The following is a 21,678-nucleotide window of genomic DNA, read 5'->3' as shown; positions in this document are numbered from 1 at the left end:
ACTCAGTATTTTGGATTTGTGTAAAGTCATCAACCTACTCTCAAAATAAAAAGATAAAAAACAATTTAATTAAAAATGTATGGACGTTACATTATACGATCACAACGATAATACTAGAAGAATAATGATAATAAGAAATGCATGACGATGTTTGGGAAGGGAACGCCGACACTTGACAAGGAACCAACATCGAATGCTAATGGGATGAGGAGACAGTCGGCGCTGACATGCCACGTCGGCGCCAACGCTAACTGGTGGTCTAAATAACATAACTAGAAAATAGTAAACGACATTTGTGAATGAATAAACTAGATCCTTGTCCAAAGTTCTTATAAAGACAAAAGGTTCTTTCCTCCATATGTTACAACGTGGACTTCAAGTAGACACCGATGCTATCAATATAAGCACCACAAACGCCATAAAATCCGGCAAAAGAACCACTGTTGTCCCATTGTATCGTGAATGGTGTTCCTCTTTCTGTACCAAAAGGCCCATGAGTTCTTTTATCCGTCACAATTGAAATTGATGAAATGACTGTGTAACCAGCGTGAAGTCCCTCTGATACCGCAACTGTTCCAACGATGCCAATAATTTCTTCATTCCAGTCAAATGTTACCTATTGTTGTAGAAGAGAATAAATTATCAATTAACTTCCATGTAATGATACGCACGTATTGTACAAAGAGCGGCTTAAGCAATGAGCATTGTCGAAAATGCAAACTAAAATAGCTTAATTATCACGTGAGTTAACTTTTTTGAGTTAGAAATCTTTACCACGGAATTTTTATCTCCACCATATGGTTCATACCAACCACCGACTTTTTCAGGCCTGTAACTTAACCCTTTATACTGTGAAGTGAAAGCTAGAGAATATACGTAATCGCCATGATCAATGGTTATCTCCTGCAGATGATGATTTCTCTCAAGTTCGAAAGACCAAATACTTTCTGGACCCGCAGGGGCAGTTCTTCCCCATGTTCCAACCTTCATGATTTCATCATTGGCTTTCAGATAGACGCCGATGCTATTGATAAAATCACCAGAAATGCCATAAAAACCGACTAACGAGCCATTTTCCCATGGTATTGAGAAAATACACTCTGATGCTCGACCAAAAGGTCCATAGGTTGCCTTGTTTGTTTCAAAAGTAAGTGATGAAATAAATGTATTACTATCTCCAGTATCAATAGTCCCTTTAATACCAATTATTTCCTCGTCGGTATCAAGCATGACCTAACATAAAATAAAGGCCTAATATATATTATGTATGTAAAAAAGTATGTATCCATTAACGAAATTAAGATATGCTAACCTCGGAAATAAAGTCTCTCCCAGCCGAACCACCAACCTTGTTTGAAATGTGAAAGATATCTCTACATTGACTAGTGAACATGAGAGAGTATATCACATCACCATGATCAATGGTTATTTTTTGAAGCTTATGATTTGGCTCCAGTTCAACAGACCATTGATCATCATCCAAACTCACACTTTGTTTTCCACAAGTTCCTACCTTAATAAATGTTGTGGAATTGTTGCAGACCTTGAAACAAATATATTATAGATTAATGGAGTAATTAAAAAAAAATAGAAATGGAGTTATCACGATAACACACCAACATAACAAGTATATATATATAAAAGGGGATGGTTACATAAGACTGACCTAAGTAAAAGTGGTGTTGTTAGACATTTAAGTTGGGTGAAATTCCCTTCACATGCTAATTTTTAATTCATAAAAAACATGGGGGCCACTTATTTATGCAGTATACATTAAATGTTAAAAAATTAGCATGTGGGGGGGATTTTACCCAACTTAAGTGCCTAACAACGTCACCATCACTTTTTTCCTTATATATACATACATATGTGTGTGCGAGCGCGTGCGCTTGTGGGAGGGGGAGGCAGGGGGAGTAAATAAGTTGCAAACACACTAACACTTTATTTTGATCCCATATAAGTCCAAATGATTAACATTGTTTATAATAGCCTATCATTACTTAAGTGTTTAACATGGTATTGATCCTTCGAATCCTAAAAGATCACACTTTTTGTTTTTACGCAAAGATGCATGTGCATCGAGTTTTAAATCTTCATTTTTTTTAACAAATAATGAAAATCTAGATCGATGCAAGTTCATGAATTTGATGAATTTGAGATTAAAATGCATCAACTACTAGTGTTACTATTGTTCCTATTTTAAATGTTTCTAATGCGAATGATACTATATATATAGGGTTAAATGAATTTAAAAATGTTTTGTATATAATCTAGGTATAAAATTTTTCATATATTAATTTTATAATATTCATTTTATATTGGATAATTGATTGGACTCCATAATTTTTTATAGATAAAACTATCAAGATTTGAAAGATTATATATATACCTAAGCTAGGTATATATATGCTAGCGCGGACTCGCACAATACGGTGGTGGTCGTGTTGTAGACGGTGTGGTGATCGAGGCAACCGTTGGTGGTGGAGGCGGCGTCAAGTGGTGTATTTAATTGATGTAAAAGGTAATTGATTTAAAAGGTTAATGGAGATATTTTAAAAGATAAAAGATTGAGTGTAGTTTAATCTTTAATATAAGGGAGTAGTGTGTGTAAATATATTTTAAGGGTGCTAGGTGAAAATATTACATATTTTTCAATACTTCCAAAAATAAAATGTTTTTATTTTATTTTATAAAATAGTATAGATAGTATATAGGTTATAGGTAATATAAAACAAATATAAAAGTAAAACAAATAAAACAATAGGTTTCTCTTCATTGAAAATTATTGGGCATCATAAAATCATCGTGCATTTTATATTTGTCCTTTGTGAATCTTCATGCATCAATTTTATCATGATTTAAAGGTCTTATCCTCTTTTTTTTTTTTACTTAATACTTATTTTACAAAAAACAAACCTATATATAGTATCTCTTTATATAACTAGGAGATGATAGATTTTTGCTTAATTGACATTCATAATAGCATGTCACATTGGATTTTATATAATTTGTCATTTTTTCATTAAGTTTTTAAATTTTAGTTGACATGTGTTTAGCCATGTCATTCAAATTCTCCAAATCATTAGTCCTAATAACTAATTAATGAAAATAAATTGCCAAACATGTTAGCCCTATATTTCTACAATTCTACGAATATTTATATACTATCTAAGTATCCCGGGTTTAATCCGGGAATAGTAATAAAAGTTTTGTAAAAACATATATTTGATACTTAAGTTGTGACAGTCCAACGATACTCATAACCAAGTAATACTATATCTTATGTTTCAAATAAATTTAATTAGTTTATTAACCTGTATGATATGCCAAAAGTTTAAAATTATGTTATCATAAAATTAATTATATGATGAAAATATAAAAGTCCCATGTATAAAATATTAGAGTTTTCAAAAGAAAATAAAAAAAAACATCAAAAATAACAAAATAAAAATGACATAAACTTTAATTAGGAAGGTGTTTTTGACATCATAGATAAATTAAATAAAAAAGAACTAATTTTAAGAAAAAATTTGGAGGTGACAAATTAGTTATTTTTGTAAAATGTGATGTCATAAGAATTTTATTTTATTTAATATAAAGATTTATTATTATTATTATATTATATTTGTAGTAATTATTTTTAATTTTAATCATAATAAGTGTATTGATAGACTTAACCTGCAAGTGATAGACTATAAATTCTCAAACATAATGTAAATAGAATTTTGTGCGAATATGTAGTCAAACGTACGCATGATATCTATCTATAATATAACTAAAAGGAAAGGTTGAGGTACATTTGGCACCTCTAATTCCCCTCTTTTAGCCTAATACTCTTTCGTTATTAATCTTTTATTTTTTAATATTTATTTAATAAATAATGGCCGACCTTTAATAAAAAAAATATTATAAAAAAGTCTTTATTATTATTATTATTATTATTATTATTATTATTATTATTATTATTATTATTATATATACCACATGGAAAAAACCTTCACATATTCTCAACCCAAAAAAACCTACGATCGATTACCAAACAGTTTTTACTTATATACTTTGTTCAGATTTAATCATTATTATTATTATTTAACATTGAGTTCTTATGCTATTGTTATTATTATCTCTTTTAGTTTAGTTTGTTGTCCATTATAGGTTTATTATGACTTCTTATTCAACAACAAAATATAAGATCATATTAGTTCATCTTGATGATCTTAAGCCAACACATATTAATCATCATCTACGACTCCGTGTTGTGCATGTATGGACTGTTTCGGAGTGGAACAACCCGAAGAAAATCAAAACGTTTGAGATGGTCTTTGTTAATGAATTGATATGTATTTTTCAAATTATACACTGTACACTTTTTGTTTCTCTTTTTATTTAACTAAAGTTGGAAAAAAATGGGTAAACTGAAATCAATATTTATATGAAGTTAATTTTCATATGTTTCTTCTTTAGCTTTCGTATTAATTAAGTTGTGATATTGGTCATATTGATGATTGCTCAAATCATATTGTTACTGTGTAAATTTTTAATTCGTCTATAGTCAAAAGTTGTCATCAACAATCAATTTACTAAGAACATATATAGAGATTTATGAAGCAGAAACTTACCCAGCAAGAATTAGTACTTGATCTTCGTACGCAATGCAACTTATTTATTTTTTAATTATTAATATATGTTTATGTTTTGATAATGAGTATGACTCCGATATGTATGATAGGCTTTCCCCGAAAGATTAGTTTATTACGCATTACTTCTTCAACCTGTTGTCTTATTTGAATCGTTTTATGTTTTATTTTTAGATATTTTAATTTTATGTCGTATCTATTTAATATACTTGAATTTCAATTTTTTTAGCTTTGATTAATATATTTTGAGACTACCTGTCCATTGGACGGACCTGGGCACTAGCATTCTACTAAAGTTAAATTATTTGATCTTTTTATATTTAAGTTTCTGAGTGTTTCCTGAACTTTTTGTTTATTTTGTTATTTATTTATTTTTTTTAATCTCATGTTATATTATTTGAAAAGAATTACTTACTCAAATATATTATCTAAATATTATATAATATATAAAAACTTTCAAATTTTAAAATTAGGTTAATGCTTATTTAAGTTATTATTTAGAATAATAATTATATATCGATTATATTGAGTTATTTTAGCATTGCATTAAAATACGAAATATTGATTATTATTATTAATTTTTTTTACTTTTCATCCTGATATTCTAGAAGATTTTATTTTACATTTTAGATATTAAAAAAAATCCAATCTCTTAATCAAGTCCGATAAATTATTCATTTCTTGAAAAATTACTCTTTTTCGTTTATGCTTTATGCATTAAAAATGAACTTATATTGATGGTTTATTTATGAAGTATATTTTATGTAATTTATTTTTGATATCATTAATTGTTACATGATGTAGACATTATCAAAAATAAAAATTCCATTGATTAGTATTAAAAATATATTCATTTATAATTTAATTGTGTTTAATAAATAAGTTTACATTTGAATATATTATTACTACAATTATACTTTAAATTTAGGAGATATATCGTTTATTTTTAACAGATTTTTATGATACTAATATTCATTCATCGTACAACATGTGCATGGGTTTAATCTAGTATATCCATTTATTAACTAAAAAAAAATTACTAAGTCTATTCAAGGTCTTCATAAATCTAATTACAAAGGTCTATTTCCATCCAACCCATCACATATAATTAATTTTTTATTAACTAAAAAATCTTAAATATATAATTGATTTTTATTTTTTTATTTTTTATTTTTTATTTTCAATTTTTTATTTTAATAATGAAAGCTCCCTACAAAAGAAAAAAAATTTGGAAAATTTTTTTTCTATGCATCTGTAAGTTTTATACCTTACACATGTGTAGATATCTATCTACACCTATCTAAACATGTGTAAGTTGTATTTTTTAAATTCTTTAAATTTTTTTGTGGAATGGATTAATGTTAAAAAATATAAAAAGTAGAAAAAAAACAATTCAACAAAACAAGCTAAAGAAAATCAAAAATGAATATTGTTTCTCTTCTTTCCTTAAACTATCTTCTCTCTGGATCTTTACCCTATGTGTGTGTGTGTATAGAGAGCTTAGGTATTGTGAAACAAGTACTAAAGTAAAATAAATAGGACAGGAATTTGACCTTTAGATCATAGTTAATCTGATGCACAAAGATTCACGAAACAATTGATGCACAATGATTTTCAATAAAAGAAAACCTATTATTTTATTAATTTTATTTTAATACTTGTTTTATTTTATTATAAACCTATATATAAATAATCTAGAGTTACGTTTTATGATTATCTCCAAAGGTTTGAAAACTAAAATTTATAGGTTAGTGATAACAATTTACAAATAGACAATCACTGCTAAAACTTATAGTTAACAAAAACATTTCATGTTTACCAAAACTTTCTAAATGTTTATTGATCTCTAATATAATTTTGAATAAATCATATCTAAGATATTGAGAAAAAGATTTTTATAGGTACCGACAAATCCTAGGAGCAATCATATGATTAATTGATTTTACCTGGAACCATTAGTTTTATGTACTTATATATAGACCAACGCCTTCTGGATTTTCGTGTATCAGTTTTAATCATTTTGATCATGATCCAACTCTCAAGATCTTATCCAATTTGTTTATGTCTAATTTTAGTTTTCCAATGTCTAACCTTAACACACACACATACAGACACACACACTTACTTGAAGCCTCAATGCATTTTCAAGTTTCTCCACGATTGAACCCATTGTTGGGCGATCACTTCTATTTTCTTTTAAGCATTGATATGCAGTAGCGGAGAACACTTTCAACGAATCCTCTCTCATTTGATTTTTCAGTTTGGGAAGGATGATCTCATCTAATCTATTTTCTTCACATGATTGTTGGGCAAGTGTAGCAAGAAAACCACGTCCATCTTGAGATCTAGGAATAAGTGCATGCCTTCCACACATTATCTCAAATAGCAACACACCAAAAGAATAAACATCCGATTCTTTGGTTAGAATTCCGGTTCTTAAATACTATGGATCAATATAGCCAATGGTGCCACAAGCAACGGTGACAACATATGTGAACTCCAGATTTGAAGGACCTATTTTGGACAATCCAAAATCGGATACTTTTGCTTCCCAATTCTCATCTAGGAGAATGTTTGCACTTTTTATGTCGCGGTGCAAAACCCTATGTTGGGGTCCCACCTCATCATGTAGGTAGTTAAATCCACGAGCCGCCCCAAGACTTATTTTGAGGCGTTGGATCCAGGAGAGCTCAGGATTGCTCAGATATTTGTCAAGGCTTCCATATTTTGCATGTTCATAAACCAAGATACTTTCTCCATTCTCATCACAAAAGCCAACAAGGGAGACGAGGTTTTTGTGCCTATAGCATGTGAGCGTTTGAATTTCCATCAAATACTCACGATTCCCTTGTCCAAATTGACAATCGAGTCTCTTCACGGCAACTCTTATTTGTTGCTCTGATAGTGTGAGTGTTCCTACGTACACCTTTCCATAACCACCTTGTCCAATGAAAGCTTCATCACTAAAATTATTGGTGGCCAGTTTGATCTTTTCAAGCGGAATTTTAAAGTGTTCTAATGCTTCCATAAGTGACGTTTTAAGTGGGTGTATGAAATGCAGCTAGGAGGAAACCACCTTAAATAAAAAAAAAAAGGTGTTATATAAACACTTAAGAAGTAAAAGCACGTGAATAAAGCTCACTTGAAGTTATTCAAATTAATTATTTATATATACAAGGATCAAGCTATCTTTCATTACAAACATGGATGACTGACCTATAGTATTTTTAGTAAAATAACCTCAATACTCAATTTTTTACAAAAATTTATCAATTTACCCAAGTTTTTATAGATGTTAACAAAATAGCCACAAAAATTGCAATAATTTTGGAATATCGCAATGAGATTGTTAAAATCGCAATAAGATTATAAAAATCGCATAACAATGATGAAAATCGCATAAAAAAACATTGAAAATCGCATAAAGAACTTTAAAAATCTTATAAAGAACTTTGAAAAATGGCATAAAGATTTTCAGAATCGCATAAAGAACTTGATAATCGCATAAAGAATTTTGTATGTACAAAATCTTTTATGAGATGTATCCGGGTACGCTTCTAACTTCTTTATTTCCTTCATTATTAATATCAAATTAATCCTTGTGTTTATAATCCCTACTGTTATATACTTGTCATTTATGTTGATATATGGACATTTAATAAATCATGAGATATGGTTAAGTATACATGTTGTGATGAGATGACAACATTTATCTCTAGCTAGATACATCGATCGGATCATGAACAAAACAATAAGTAACATCAGCTAGCACTGTTTGAACTAGTTTAGAAAGATGTGTGAATGTTTAATGTTAAAACAATTAAATTTAAATCAATTTGAATCACTGACATGCAATGAAAACAAGTTTTTCAAGTATAAAAAGAGTAAAAGACACATGCAAATAGCATCCAACATCAACTATCACAACCTTGAAGATTAAAAGAGAGATCAAATATATAGAGACGACGACCAAACATTAACACAACAAATAGATAGAGACTAATTATTATAGTTGGATTATATATATCGGCCGCTTACCGGCCAACAGTTGTGATATCCGACTTCCGCTTAGCTTATATATCCTGGCGCTGGCTTGGCTTGGTTTTCCGACGACCGTCCAAATTAGTAGTTTGGTGGTTGATCGAAAGAGATTAATTAAGTTTGATTTGCAGCTGGAACTACTTAAATGTGATCGAAAGTCAGTATATTAATGAAAGAGTTGTAGTAATTGAATCCGAGGGTGGAGTAATTTATTAAGTAATAATGGAGGGTTGTTAGAGTTAAACTGATCAATTTGTATGTTAGTTGGGATGGATCTCGATCTTTATGTAGCTTTTGTCTATCATCACTCAAGTGTCATATCACTTAGATTCTTTTTTTTTTTTTTTTAAATTCATTCATACACTAACACTTATTAGATTCTCATGTGAGCTTATTTAAACTTATTCGTCATTGTATTAGACTTCATTAATTAGACACAAAAATAAATAAACATATTTATTAATAATGAAAGTGGTTGGTTCTCAAGTTTGTATACTTATTTATAACTTAGACATCTCCAATGATAAAAAAGTGAATAATTTATTGTAAAGAAAAAAACTTTTATAAAAGGTTGATACCATTAAGTGCAAAAGGTTATTTAATCAATAGGTTGAGAAATCTCAACCTATCAACTAAAAGTTTTTTTCTAGAATGTATAGGAATAGATGTTAATATAAACAAAAAAGCTTTAGAAAAGCTTTTCCATTAGAGTGAAAGACTTTTTTATAGGTTAAAGTTAGTAGCTAGATTTATAAAGTGACAAAATAAAAAAGCTTTTAATGACTTATTGTCATTGTGGATGCTCTTGTAAGCTTACCACCGTAAAGAGTAAAAAGTAAAAAGAAGAAAGTATTGTAAGTCATATGACCCGGCACATGTTATGAGCAAAGTTTCTTTTCACATTTCCCGTCCATACTATTTTTTTAAAAGAATTTCTTGGCAAGGTATCGAAAGTAAAAATTACAACAAATATGTGGGGCTAATGTATCATAACAGCCATACTAGTCTATTCTTTTTTCTACAACAATTGATCCAAAAGAAAGAAATAGAGTTTCCATTAAATACAAATTTCCCGCCCATATTTGATATGCAAATTTGAGGATGCGTAATCAAACTTATCTCCAACTCATGTAAAGATGGGCTTGCTAAGGACATACTCAATGATAAGTTATCTCAACGATTATTTGTCCTAACAATCTTGTTCTATTCGTTAAGAAAGAGTAGCCGGGTTGTTATCTTGAACTTACAAAGATGATGAACACATATTTCCAAAGTGATTGCTGATATATTTATATGGGAGGTGATCCATACACAATATCTTTTTGTCATACACAACAATATATACATTATATGATTGTATTGTACAACCGTATAATACATACAGTGTTGTGTATTGCTAAACATTATTGTGTAAGGATCATTTCTCTTAAAAATTAGTTTACTGTTTTTAGTAACAAAAAATTGATTTATATATTAAAACTTTGAGATTCATATTAAAAAAAAAATTAATGATATAAACATGCAAGTTGTTTATTGTGATATGCTTACCGAATTTAAATATTACAGGTTCTTAATATGTCAATAAAAGTTATAGATGGTGACATATTTAATGATATTTAAATATTAAAAATCATGATAAGTCACCATCATTTTATTTGTTTAATTGTTACACATGGTATACTACAGTTTTATTTCACACTATAAAAAACTAATATCTTATATTTAGATGAAATATATTCTAAATATTACAATGAGAATATGATAATGGTATATGTATTTTATATAAAAAAGTATATTTCAATATGATTTGTTTTTCTTATATGTATCATAACAATTACTGTATTAAAAAGAAACTTTAAAAAAAGAGAATATTATAATTACTTTTAAAATCTTAATATATTTAAATTAAATTTTATTAATTTTTAATTAAACTATTTTATATTTATATAATATACAGTAATAGTAAGATATATACTAGCTATTGTTATATTGAGTATATTAGCTATTTTTTATTAGATATATATTACTATTATCCTTTATTTATTATTTTGAAATTTTTGGTTATAAAGTGTAAATTAAAATAAAAATTGAAAAAAAAAAGAGTAAACATTACATAATCGAGAAGTATGATGGGTCGATAAGTTATTTGAGCAACTGTCTTCTAGTAGGGATGAAAAGAGATAAAAACAAAAATGTGGGGAGGCGTGAAAAAACACTCTGTCCACCATGATATTTTCCTAAAGATTAGCCTAATAATCCTCCTAAAATTTTAAGAAAGTAACATATGGTATCCACTAATTCTATTTTTTAATCTTGCCCCCTGATTTTGCCATATGTTTTCATCTAATAGTTAAGAGGATTTTTAGGCTATTATATTAGGAAGATTAATCATTTTCCTATTTATAATTCTTTCTTGTAATAATGTTCATTACTTTATGTTTTATTGACATTTTATTTGAATTTCAAAAAAAATATTTTCTTTCTTCACTGAAAGTTATTTTCTTATATTCAAGGTTGGTTTAAAAAATACATTTATGTAATCAATTTAACATATTACAAATCATAACAATTAACCAAAAGTTAAACCATATAACTTAACTTACATAAAAAGCTCACTTATACATCTTTTACAGATAAAAAAAAGTTATAAATTTCAATCTTGAAATGTAGCCGTAAACTACTTTAATGCTTTTGTAGACCTAGACTACTCTTCAATAACGTAAAAATAAGAATATAAAAAAATACTATTACACCTTTTAATTTGATGTGACTGGTGTATAAGTGTATCCAACTTATATGTGTGAATGTATTGATGAACTTGTAATATTTTTGTCCCGCTAAATTAATTTATAAAATGATATATATTTTTGAATTAAGATTATCTTAATAATTTAATTAAAACTACAAAATGATGATATGGATTATACTAAATCTCTTTTTTAATTTTATTTCTTTATTTTTTCACATGTTATATAATTTGAATAATAACTTTTGTTATGTTTATTTATTAATAGACTAACGTTTTTTTTTTTTTATCATTTTATAAAAAAAAGTTTATGTACAATAAAATGGTAAAACCTCTATAAATTTATACTCAATAATTTAATAACCTCAATAAAATTAATAATATAAATCTTTGCGTCTAACTTGGGGAGTTAGGGTTTTTTTTTGGCTCATCCTAAGGGGTCGTTTGGTTCGCAGAATTTTTTTAAATAAATTGAAATCTGTTAAAGGAATTAGAATTTGATAGAACTGAAACCTGAATGGATTTGAATTTGATGGAATTGGAATTTGGTTAAATTATAATCTTTTGTGTTTAGTTGAGTGGAATTGAATGGAATTCATAATATTAATTATAAAAATAATAATAAAAAAATTGAAATATATATTTTTTAATTTGTAATGTTAATACATTTTACAAAATATAAAAATTTATATAAAATATTAATAATTTTTTATAAATATATTTATTTATAATAATACTAAATTTTATAAACTAAGTTCGTTTTTTAATAAGAACTTTTTTTTATTAAATATTAAGAAATTTTTATAAAATAATATAGATTTTTATACAATAATATTATAATTTATAAACACTTATATAAATATTATATATATTAATAAAATAAAACTTTATATATATATTATTAATTTTTTTATAAAATAATGTTTTATATTGAATAATATTAAACTTTACAAGCTAAAATTAGATTTTTATATAACAAATGACTTTAATAAGTAGTAATAAACTTTATAAGTATTAAAAAAAAATTATAAAATTTTAAACAGTTTTTAACTAATACGAAGTAATTATTAACAATAATATAGATAATGAATAATAATAATTATTATTATAGTTTTACATATATAATAATGATAATATACATAGTTTTGAAATATATTATGATAATTTTAATAATTAAAGAATAATTATAAAAGATTTATTTTTATCAAAACTTGATTCCAATGGAATTTCAAACTTTCCATCAAAAATGTGAAGGAATCTTGAATTCCATCATGGAATTTGAAGGAATCCAATGCTAATTCTATACGAACCAAACAACTAATGGAATGTAATTCGAATTTCATTTTGCCAACCAAACAGGATATGGAATGGAATTCAGATTTCAATTCTATTGAATTCTTGAAATTCTACGAACCAAACACCCCCTAAGTATATAGATTCTCAGAGACGGCCCTGCTTAATTGAGTCTATATTGGACGATCATCCAATATAAGGGGCAAGGGTGTAGTCGGCTAGTTTTATCGCCAAAAACCATCCGCTAAATCGGCAATGCTATAGCACGTCACTCGACAAGTATCGGCAAGTTTAATCGGCAAGAATTGGCATGCTACATCGGCTAGTTTTGGCCGATTAAAGTGAACGTTGGGAGCGTCCTTGTTGACCTTTTTTTTTTGTTTTTTGTGAGATTTGAACGTTGGGAGCCTTTTTTTTTTTTAATTTCTTTTCCATCTTCAATATATACAAACACATATTTATCAAACAATCAAACAACAAACTATCACATACATCACTACTATCACATACAATCAAACATCAAACTATCAAATTTCATAAGGCAAAATGTCTGATGATGAACTACTTGTGTATATAATTCCTGAATTCTTGTCGTCGTCGTCATCCTCATCGTCTTCTGCCGACTTCGAGTTTTTGGCGTCTGTTGCTCTTGCAGCCTTAGAAGAAGACACTGCATCTTCTTCTGCAAATTCACGAAGATATATATAGAGAGATCGGCACTCAGCTCATGAAAGATTGATGAACATGTACTTTGTGGATGAGCCGATGTTTGAGGACTATGTCTTTCGTACGAGATATCGTATGTCGAGGAGGTTGTTTTTGAAAATTGTGGAAGATATTACTGCAGCATTTCCATGGTTTCGGTCTTCGGCGAATGCGGCGGGTATTAGAGGGTTCTCGGCAATTCAAAAGGGCACGTGCGCGCTACGGCAAATCGCGTACGACAACCTCGCCAACAACTATGATGAGGGGTTGTCGTTCTCTACTAGAACGGCTCGTGAGTGTCTAGGTAACTTTTGCATTGCCATAAAGTATCTTTATGGTAAAGAGCATTTGCGTTCTCCGACTAGCCACGATGTTGCGTGTTTATATGAGGCGCATGAAGCCCGACATCATTTTCCTGGCATGATCGGTAGCATCGACTGTACCCACTGGAGTTGGAGAAATTGTTCACATAGTTTGCGTGGGCAATACCACCGGGGTGATCACGACCGCCCGACTATCATACTTGAGGTCGTTGCTTCCTATGATTTATGGTTTTGGCATGCGTATTTTGGTGTTGCGGGCGCAAACAATGACATCAATGTTTTGAAGCAATCGCCATTGTTTATTCCCGAGGTGAATGGGAAGTCTCCTGAGTATGGCTTTACCGTAAACGGGCATCGTTACGATAGAGGATACTATCTAGGGGATGGTATTTACCCACCATGGTCTTGTTTTTTGAAGGCGTATGCATACCCGGTTGCGAGAAAGGAGAAGGTATTGAAGAAACTCCAAGAGTCCGCGAGAAAAGACGTTGAGCGAGCATTCGGGCTTCTGAAGAACAAGTGGGGGATCATCGAACGATCGGCACGGATGAGGGACAAAGAAAAGATCACTAACGCGATGTATGCATGTGTTATTTTACATAACATGATACTCAAGGACGACGGCAACGCAATATCACCGGTGTACATCAGGGATCCTCCTAATGATATTCGTGCTACCGACCCTAATTTTCTCTATCGCTTACGTAACGAAGAGACGCATTACATGTTACGTCGTGATATTACGGAGCACGTGGGAGATTTAGATATCGATGTTTAGTGATCTTGATTTTTATTTTTAAGTATTTGTGTGTTTTATGTTTTAAATAAATGTAATGTTTTATTTAGTTGTATTGTGTTTTTTAAGTTTAATAAAAGTGTAAGGTTTGTTTTGTAAATTTTTTACAATTGGTAAGAATTGGCAAAAAAAGGTCACTTTAGCATGTAATTTGGCAAGTTTTGGCTAGTTTTTGGTAAAAATTGGCTTTTACACGTGTCATGTTTTCATTGGCTTAAAACTTGTCAATTTATCCAATTAGCCAAAAGCTTGACACTACACCCTTGCCCCTAAGGGTCAAACAACTAGTGTCAGGGGCGGAGCTGTGTAGGGGGTAAGGGTGGCCATGGCCAACCCCCAAACCGCTAACACCCCATATATATTGATACAGAGGGTCGCCTTTGGGATTTTTAATAATCGCAAGCAACAATCCAGCTAAATTAAATTAACATTTGCTCATACTGAAATAGATTTTGTTTGTTAAAAGTCATAGGAGTATATACAGTAGGCTTGTTAAATCTTCTTATAGAAAACGTTGCAGGTTCTGATTGTGTGAAGAAGATGAGTAAAATTGCTTCGTACAGTATAGGTCCATGTTGATATATCTTTACACTGTCTAAGTCTATTCACTAGTTTAGCCCCTTAAATATATAAGGACTATATATACTGCCGTACGTTTATTTATAAAGAAAATTGTTTCATATCGATCATAGATTTTAATTGGAAGTGACAATCTGGATTTTAAATACTTGGCTATTGAATAGTAACTGAAAGCTTCATTTAACTAAACATTTAATAACTAATTATATATTACTCTTTTTTGTTACAACATAACATAGTAAATGACTAAAACATAACAAAAAAATTGATAGTGTTTCTATAATATATGCATGAATTTGTCCGTGACTGTTTATCGAGATTAGTTTTAGCCACCCTTAATTAACCTAGATTCCTGGCTCCGTCTTTGGCTAATATCATATATGCAAGAAAAGGAAAAGGCAAACCTTTTAACAACTCAATTTGGAGCTAATGCCGGCCTAGATCCGAATGCAAGGCCTTCGGCCATGCAAAAAGCACATGCGCCACTCCCATGTGCTACCAGTACTGCAGTAGTACGAGTATAAATTAAAATATGGTCACGGAAGTCAAAAATGAGTTGTTGGAGACATCATTGGCTTCAATTTTCCCCGGAAAAGAATATTATACACGAATAAAGAATACAACACCTATGTATATTGGAAAAATGAAATCAGCTGGGTCATTAATCATTACATATTCTATTTGGTCTTGGGCGCATTTTACTAGAATCATGTTTATATCACGGACGTTTACTGGACTGTTAATTAACTGTCCTCACGTGCGTTGCCATGAGAATATTAACTACGACTTCTTAATAGGGATTCATCTATCATTACTATGCATTAAATACTTATATTGTCTGCTATGTTAATTGCACAGTATGGCACATTAGTAAAAATAAATGGTATAAATATGGGCTCCCTTCCGAACACGGAGTTTTTCCTAATTTCTTCGTCACTACCATATGAGCGCCACATCATTTTTTCTCTTTCCAAAAACACCTCTTCCACACTACTATTAATGACACCTCTTCTTCAACTTTTATCTATTTATTTAAAAAAAAAATACATTTTTGGAACTTGAAATTGTCAGAATTTTCACTTATACACTCTTAGTGAAAAAATTACATTTTTAATTGGTACCTGAAGTTGGTAATTTTTTTTCATTTTTGATTCCAAGCACATACGCTGTTTGTTTTTCCGTTAACGTCTCCACGTGAGGGTATCAAAAATGAATTTTTTTTCACTTAGAGACTATAATTGAAAACTTTGACAACTTCAGGTACCAAAACTGTAACTTTCTCGATAACTAATGACTGAGTTTTTTAAGAGTTTATTTAATTATTTTAACACATTTAAGCTCTGGGATTTAATCCAGGGCTTATTACTTGGAAAGTCCTTCAACTTGTCACTGAAACCTTTTCTGGGGCTCGAACAAAAAAAAGTTCTATTCGGGGGAAAGAAAACGGCTAAAATCACATTTGTGGGGCTCCATACATGTTACCTGTTAAAAATATTTTCCAAATCATTTTCTTTATTCTTTATCTTATATATTGATGACATGTATATTCCATGTCATATATATATTTTTTTAAATCTATGTAAACTTGATACCTTGTTTTCTGCTAACAAAGGAATCACATGGAAACTTTGATCTAATTTACAAAATCTCATAAAACCTAAATGCTTCAAAATCACATACAACAAAATTGACCTAAAAGAGACTTCAACTTTAGCAATTTGTTTCTACATGACTTCAAATATACAACAAAAGATTCAGAAACCCTAATCGATCTTTCAAAAATCATCGTCGAAGCTGCCACCATCACCTCCAGTTTCTCTGCCATCCCAATTTTTTCCTCGTTCCGCCTCTCCGGTAGCCACCACCGGTGCCGCCATCAACGGCTAAAATCACTACCCCTTGATTTCCAGATCCGATTCCAATGGATAGAAGTAATAGACAGAAGCAATGGTTTTGAATTGTATAAAGATTCCAATAGCCAACCGACAGGAATATCGTAGCAGTGGCAAAGGAATCCAATGGTTTAAAGAAATGTTATGGGGGTGGCATGGGATACTGGTGAACAAGAAAATTGATGGGTGTAACACCTCACCGTTGACGGAAACATGGGGTGTCATGAAAAGTACAACACGACATGGAATTACATAGATACTGCTAAAGGAAATAGAATATAGTAAATATATTCCCAAAACATGAGTTTAAAGTCATAATGATGTTGGAACAACGTAATACAATAAGTCCATAAACGGGATAGTCCAAGGCATATAGCCTCAAAGTCTCATAATAAGTAATGGAGCATAAAATCTCCGAAGTCCAGTTCTAGCATGCAATTCATTATCCTTGATTTGCCTGAGTACCTGAAAAGTATACTAAAACGTGTCAACACAAAGGTTGGTGAGTTTGTAAGTTTTTGTCAAAGAGTCCAGTTGAAGAAATAAGTCTTTTGTCGATTCTTTTAAGTCAAAATACGTATTTGTTTAATATATGACGAGCAGAGTTACACCATACAAGTCAAAGTACTCAAGTCTCAAGTCCAAGTCTCAAAGTCTCAAAGTCACAAGTCTCGAAGACTCAATGTTTCAAAGTCCGGCCTTACGGTACCTGCCTTAGTCCAAAGTCTCAAAGTCTCAAGTCTCCTATACACACAAAAAGCACGTCAAATAAGCACGTCATAAAGCACAACAACAAACACATAATCACATACATACAACAAGACAGAAGCACGTCAAATGGCACAAGTAACTCTATACGCACAGACTCAATATTGAACAAAAAACAGAAATCGACAAAACTGTTTGAAAAAAATAAGTATACTTTCCACCCCAAAACTTGTAATAAAAAGGGACTACGAAACTCACCTGAAGCAGCATAAGTACAAGTATTCTAGACCAATGTCAAGAACACGAGCAGTCAGATACGCCTGATACAAGCTCACTATCTGTCCAAGAGTCCTACATTGTCCACAAGTCATCTAATAAGTACTTACTTAATATCACACGTCGAAGTCCTAATCTAGTGTCTTAGGAAATGCCATTATGTCTCATCAATGTCATAATATATATAATAGTCTATTTGTCCTTGTAAATTGTCCAAATGAAATGATTTCTTTTAATAAGGTCACATTTTTATGTTTATATCACGTCAAATCCTCGTATGGAACACTTCTATCGAATATGTTAAGTCCGAATAGTCATCATTTATTATTATACAAAATTTTGTCAAGAATTCGGATATATATATATACATAAAAATAGATTTATATATAATATATAAATGAAAAGTCTTTCATGGAAAACGAATTTGGGTTGAAACCCATATACTTTTCTTAGCAAAAACTTAGATGAAAAGAAGATTTAGATGATGAATTCGGTCCTGAGAGGAGGAGGAAGAAGTATAGCCGAGTTATTCATTAATCTATAAAACTTTTCGGATCCAATACATATATATATATACATGACCGAAAATAATTAAATATGTATGGAACTCATGATTTTCGTGATGAAGAATCATCTAAATGCAAAGATCTAAACAAATCTACCAAGATCTTTAAGAAAATGAAGAAAAGAGATGAAGATTGATGATTGTTGATCGTGGTTTGTGGTGGTTGAGCGGCGGTCGGAGGTGGATGGTGGCGGCTGGCCGAAATAGAGAGAGAGGGGGCGGCCAAGAGGAAGAGAGGGAGAAGAGTGAGAGAGGTGAAAGGAGAAATGAGGGATTAGGGTTAGGAAGTTAGGGTTTTGTTGCCCCATTCCCTAGCCTTGACTAACTTTTGACCATCTTTGACCTTCCAAAAACCTATTTGACTGGATCATTCAAGAAGACTCGAGACTCGTAAATTTATTTTGTTGACATAAGTGAATGTAACTTTTCAATATCTTTCTAACGGATATAAACATGTCTATATTTGTTTATTAAATCTTTAAATGATTTAATTTTAAGTATTTTACTTAATTTGGCATTTCCACAAGACAACTAGTATTTCTCCTATTCTCAAGTCCACGTACAATTTTTCTAAAGTCTAAATGCTTATAGAGCCCGAATAGAACATAAATCCATTTATTCCATTAATAAAGTCTTAAAGTCTAATGACTTACATAAATAAAGCGAACTAAAAAGACCGGAAAAGTATATCGGAAAACACGCTCAGATGACGGTTGTCACAGCATTATCCCGTTAAAATAATTTCTTCCTGAAATTCAACTCGCACTAGTCCCATTAAACAATTGGGGTTATTTTATCTTAAATCGATCTTTCCGTTCCCAAGTATACTCAGACCCTCGCTTTAAATTCCAATGACCCTTGACAAGTGTATACTTGGTTTTCTTTAATATCCGTACTTTGTGGTCCAAAATCTCTAAAGGCTCTTCGACGAAATTCAACTTATTGTTGATCCATGTTTCGTCCATAGGCACATGACAGTCCTCCTCAGCTAGAGATTTTCGAGGATGCGATACATGAAATACATCATAAAACCCTTAAGCTTTTCTGAAAGTCTCAATCGATAAGCTGCCTTATCAACTCATTCGAGTACCTCATATGGTCCTCTATATCGTGGTCCGAGCTTTCCACTCTTGACGAATCTGACAACACCTTTCCACGGGAAAACCTTAAGGAGTATACGATCTTTGACACAGATCTCCAAAGGTCTACGTCTGACGTCAATATACTTCTTTTGACGTTCACGTGCTAATCTAAGTCGCTCTTTAATCTGAATTACTTTCACAATAGTCTCTTCAATTAGTTCTGGCCTAACCAACCGACTATTACCAAATTTGGCCCACGCGACAGGCAATCTACATTTCCGTCCATACAATGCCTTGAAAGGTGCCATATTAATACTCACGTAATAACAATTATCGTAAGAACATTCTATCAAATGTAGATGGTCATCCTGGTTACCTCCAAAGTCTAGGACACAGGCTCTCAACATGTCTTTTAAAGTCTGAATTCTACATTCACTCTGATTATCTGATTGAGGATGTACACCGTACTCATATCTATTCTAGTCCCAAAGGCCTTCTGAAACCCTCGCCAGAATTAAGAATTAAAGCGAGTATCTTTGTCCGAAATAATCGAAACCGGTACGCCATGCTTCGACACGACTTCCTTTACACTTTGATACTCATAACACATACTCGTCTAGGCCTAATTCTTTCCTTACGGCTTAGAGCGTCACCACTATATTAGCTTTTCTCATGTGATAATGAATGTCACAATCGTAGACACTAAGTAACTCAAGCCATCTCCTTTACATCATATTCAGATCTTGCTGCTATATGCAGCAGACTTTTGTAATTCGTGTAGATTACACACTTGGTTCTATACAACTAGTGCCTCCAGCACTTTAATGCAAAGACCACTGCTCCTAACTCCAAATCATGAGTTGTGTAGTTCTTCCCATAAACCTTTAATTGTCGCAAAGTGTACGTGATCACTTTGCCCTTTTGCATGAGGATACAACCTAATCCTTGACACAATGCATCGATGTACATTACAAAATAATTTGATCCTTCAGGCAGACTTAAAATCGGCGCATTGCACAACCTATCCTTCAAAATCTGAAATGCTTTTTCTTGTTTCTCGTCTTAAACATACGGCCTATCTTTCTATGTCAATTGCGCTAGCGGCAGCGTAATCTTAGAAAATTTTTCGATAAACCTTTTATAATAACCCGCCAGACCAAGGAACTGTCTAACCTCAGTCGGCGTCTCTGGCGTTCTCTAATTCTTAACTGAATTAACCTTGCTAGGATTTACATGTGTTCCATCCTTGCTCACATCATGTCTCAAAAAGTGTACCTCATTCAGCCAGAATTCACATTTAGAGAACTTTCAATACAGTTTTTCTTTCCTCAACAATTCTAGTACCTTTCTCAAGTGTTCAGTATGTTCCTCTTTTGTCTTTGAGTAATTCGAATGTCGTCGATAAACATAATAACAAAACTTGTCCAAATACGGTCAACACACTCTATTCATCAAGTCCATGAACATTGCCGGAGCGTTAGTTACTCCAAAGGGCATCACTGTAAATTCGAATCGTCTGTATGTTGTCCTAAAAGCAGTTTTTGGTATGTCGTCCTCATGTACACGTAATTGATGATACCCTGAACGTAAGTCAATCTTTGAGAAACACTTTGCACCTTGGAGCTGATCGAATAGATCATCAGTCCTAAGAAGGTGATAACGGTCCTTCAACGTTAGCATATTCAGCTGACGATAGTCGATACACATACAAAAGGAATCATCCTTCCCTTTGACGAATAAAACACGTGCTCTCCACGGCGACTGACTAGGTCTAACAAATCCCTTATCTTGAAGTTCTTCTAGTTGTACGGCCAATTCTTGTAATTCAGTCGTCGCTAGTCTATAAGGAAGTTTTGCTACTGGAGTAACGTTAAGAACAAGGCTAATACAAAAATCAAGTTGTCGAGACCGAGGTAAGCAGGGTAGATCATCAGGGTAAACATCCTGATAGTCACGAACGACGGGGGCATTGGTCAAGTTAACCTCTTTAACAGACGCACTCATGACACAACCTTCAAGAGACTCAGACCTCTCG

General features: G+C 31.3%; 3 protein-coding genes across 3 annotated transcripts; 1 reads left to right on the top strand and 2 right to left on the bottom strand.

The window, feature by feature from the left end:
- Nucleotides 1-361: 361 nt before the first annotated feature.
- On the bottom strand, nt 362-7,011 carry LOC122587624 (mannose/glucose-specific lectin-like). Its single transcript, XM_043759798.1, has 4 exons — nt 6,763-7,011; nt 1,313-1,543; nt 775-1,233; nt 362-616 (listed from the first exon to the last, which is right to left on the bottom strand). The coding sequence occupies exons 1-4, from the start codon at nt 7,009-7,011 to the stop codon at nt 362-364; spliced, it is 1,194 nt and encodes a 397-aa protein (XP_043615733.1).
- Nucleotides 7,012-7,080: 69 nt separating this feature from the next.
- LOC122587623 (probable receptor-like protein kinase At2g39360) lies at nt 7,081-7,665 on the bottom strand. Its single transcript, XM_043759796.1, has one exon. It carries the CDS (start codon nt 7,663-7,665, stop codon nt 7,081-7,083), a length of 585 nt encoding a protein of 194 aa, XP_043615731.1.
- Nucleotides 7,666-13,461: 5,796 nt separating this feature from the next.
- Nucleotides 13,462-14,523, top strand: LOC122587622 (protein ALP1-like). Its single transcript, XM_043759795.1, has one exon. It carries the CDS (start codon nt 13,462-13,464, stop codon nt 14,521-14,523), a length of 1,062 nt encoding a protein of 353 aa, XP_043615730.1.
- The last annotated feature ends 7,155 nt before the right edge of the window (nt 14,524-21,678 follow it).

The sequence above is a fragment of the Erigeron canadensis genome, chromosome 2 (genome assembly GCF_010389155.1).
Source record: "Erigeron canadensis isolate Cc75 chromosome 2, C_canadensis_v1, whole genome shotgun sequence".
In the NCBI taxonomy this organism is placed as follows: Eukaryota; Viridiplantae; Streptophyta; class Magnoliopsida; order Asterales; family Asteraceae; genus Erigeron; species Erigeron canadensis.
This window is presented reverse-complemented; position numbering and strand designations above follow the sequence as displayed.

Excerpts from the sequence above, each read along its gene's own strand:
- LOC122587624 (XM_043759798.1), bottom strand. The coding sequence starts at position 7,011 with ATGTGTGGAAGGCATGCACTTATTCCTAGATCTCAAGATGGACGTGGT. Across the intron at positions 1,544-6,762 it reads AAAATGCATTGAGGCTTCAA|GTCTGCAACAATTCCACAAC; the intron begins GTAAGTGTGTGT and ends ATTTGTTTCAAG. Across the intron at positions 617-774 it reads GTGGAGATAAAAATTCCGTG|GTAACATTTGACTGGAATGA; the intron begins GTAAAGATTTCT and ends CTACAACAATAG.
- LOC122587623 (XM_043759796.1), bottom strand. The coding sequence starts at position 7,665 with ATGGAAGCATTAGAACACTTTAAAATTCCGCTTGAAAAGATCAAACTG.
- LOC122587622 (XM_043759795.1), top strand. The coding sequence starts at position 13,462 with ATGTACTTTGTGGATGAGCCGATGTTTGAGGACTATGTCTTTCGTACG.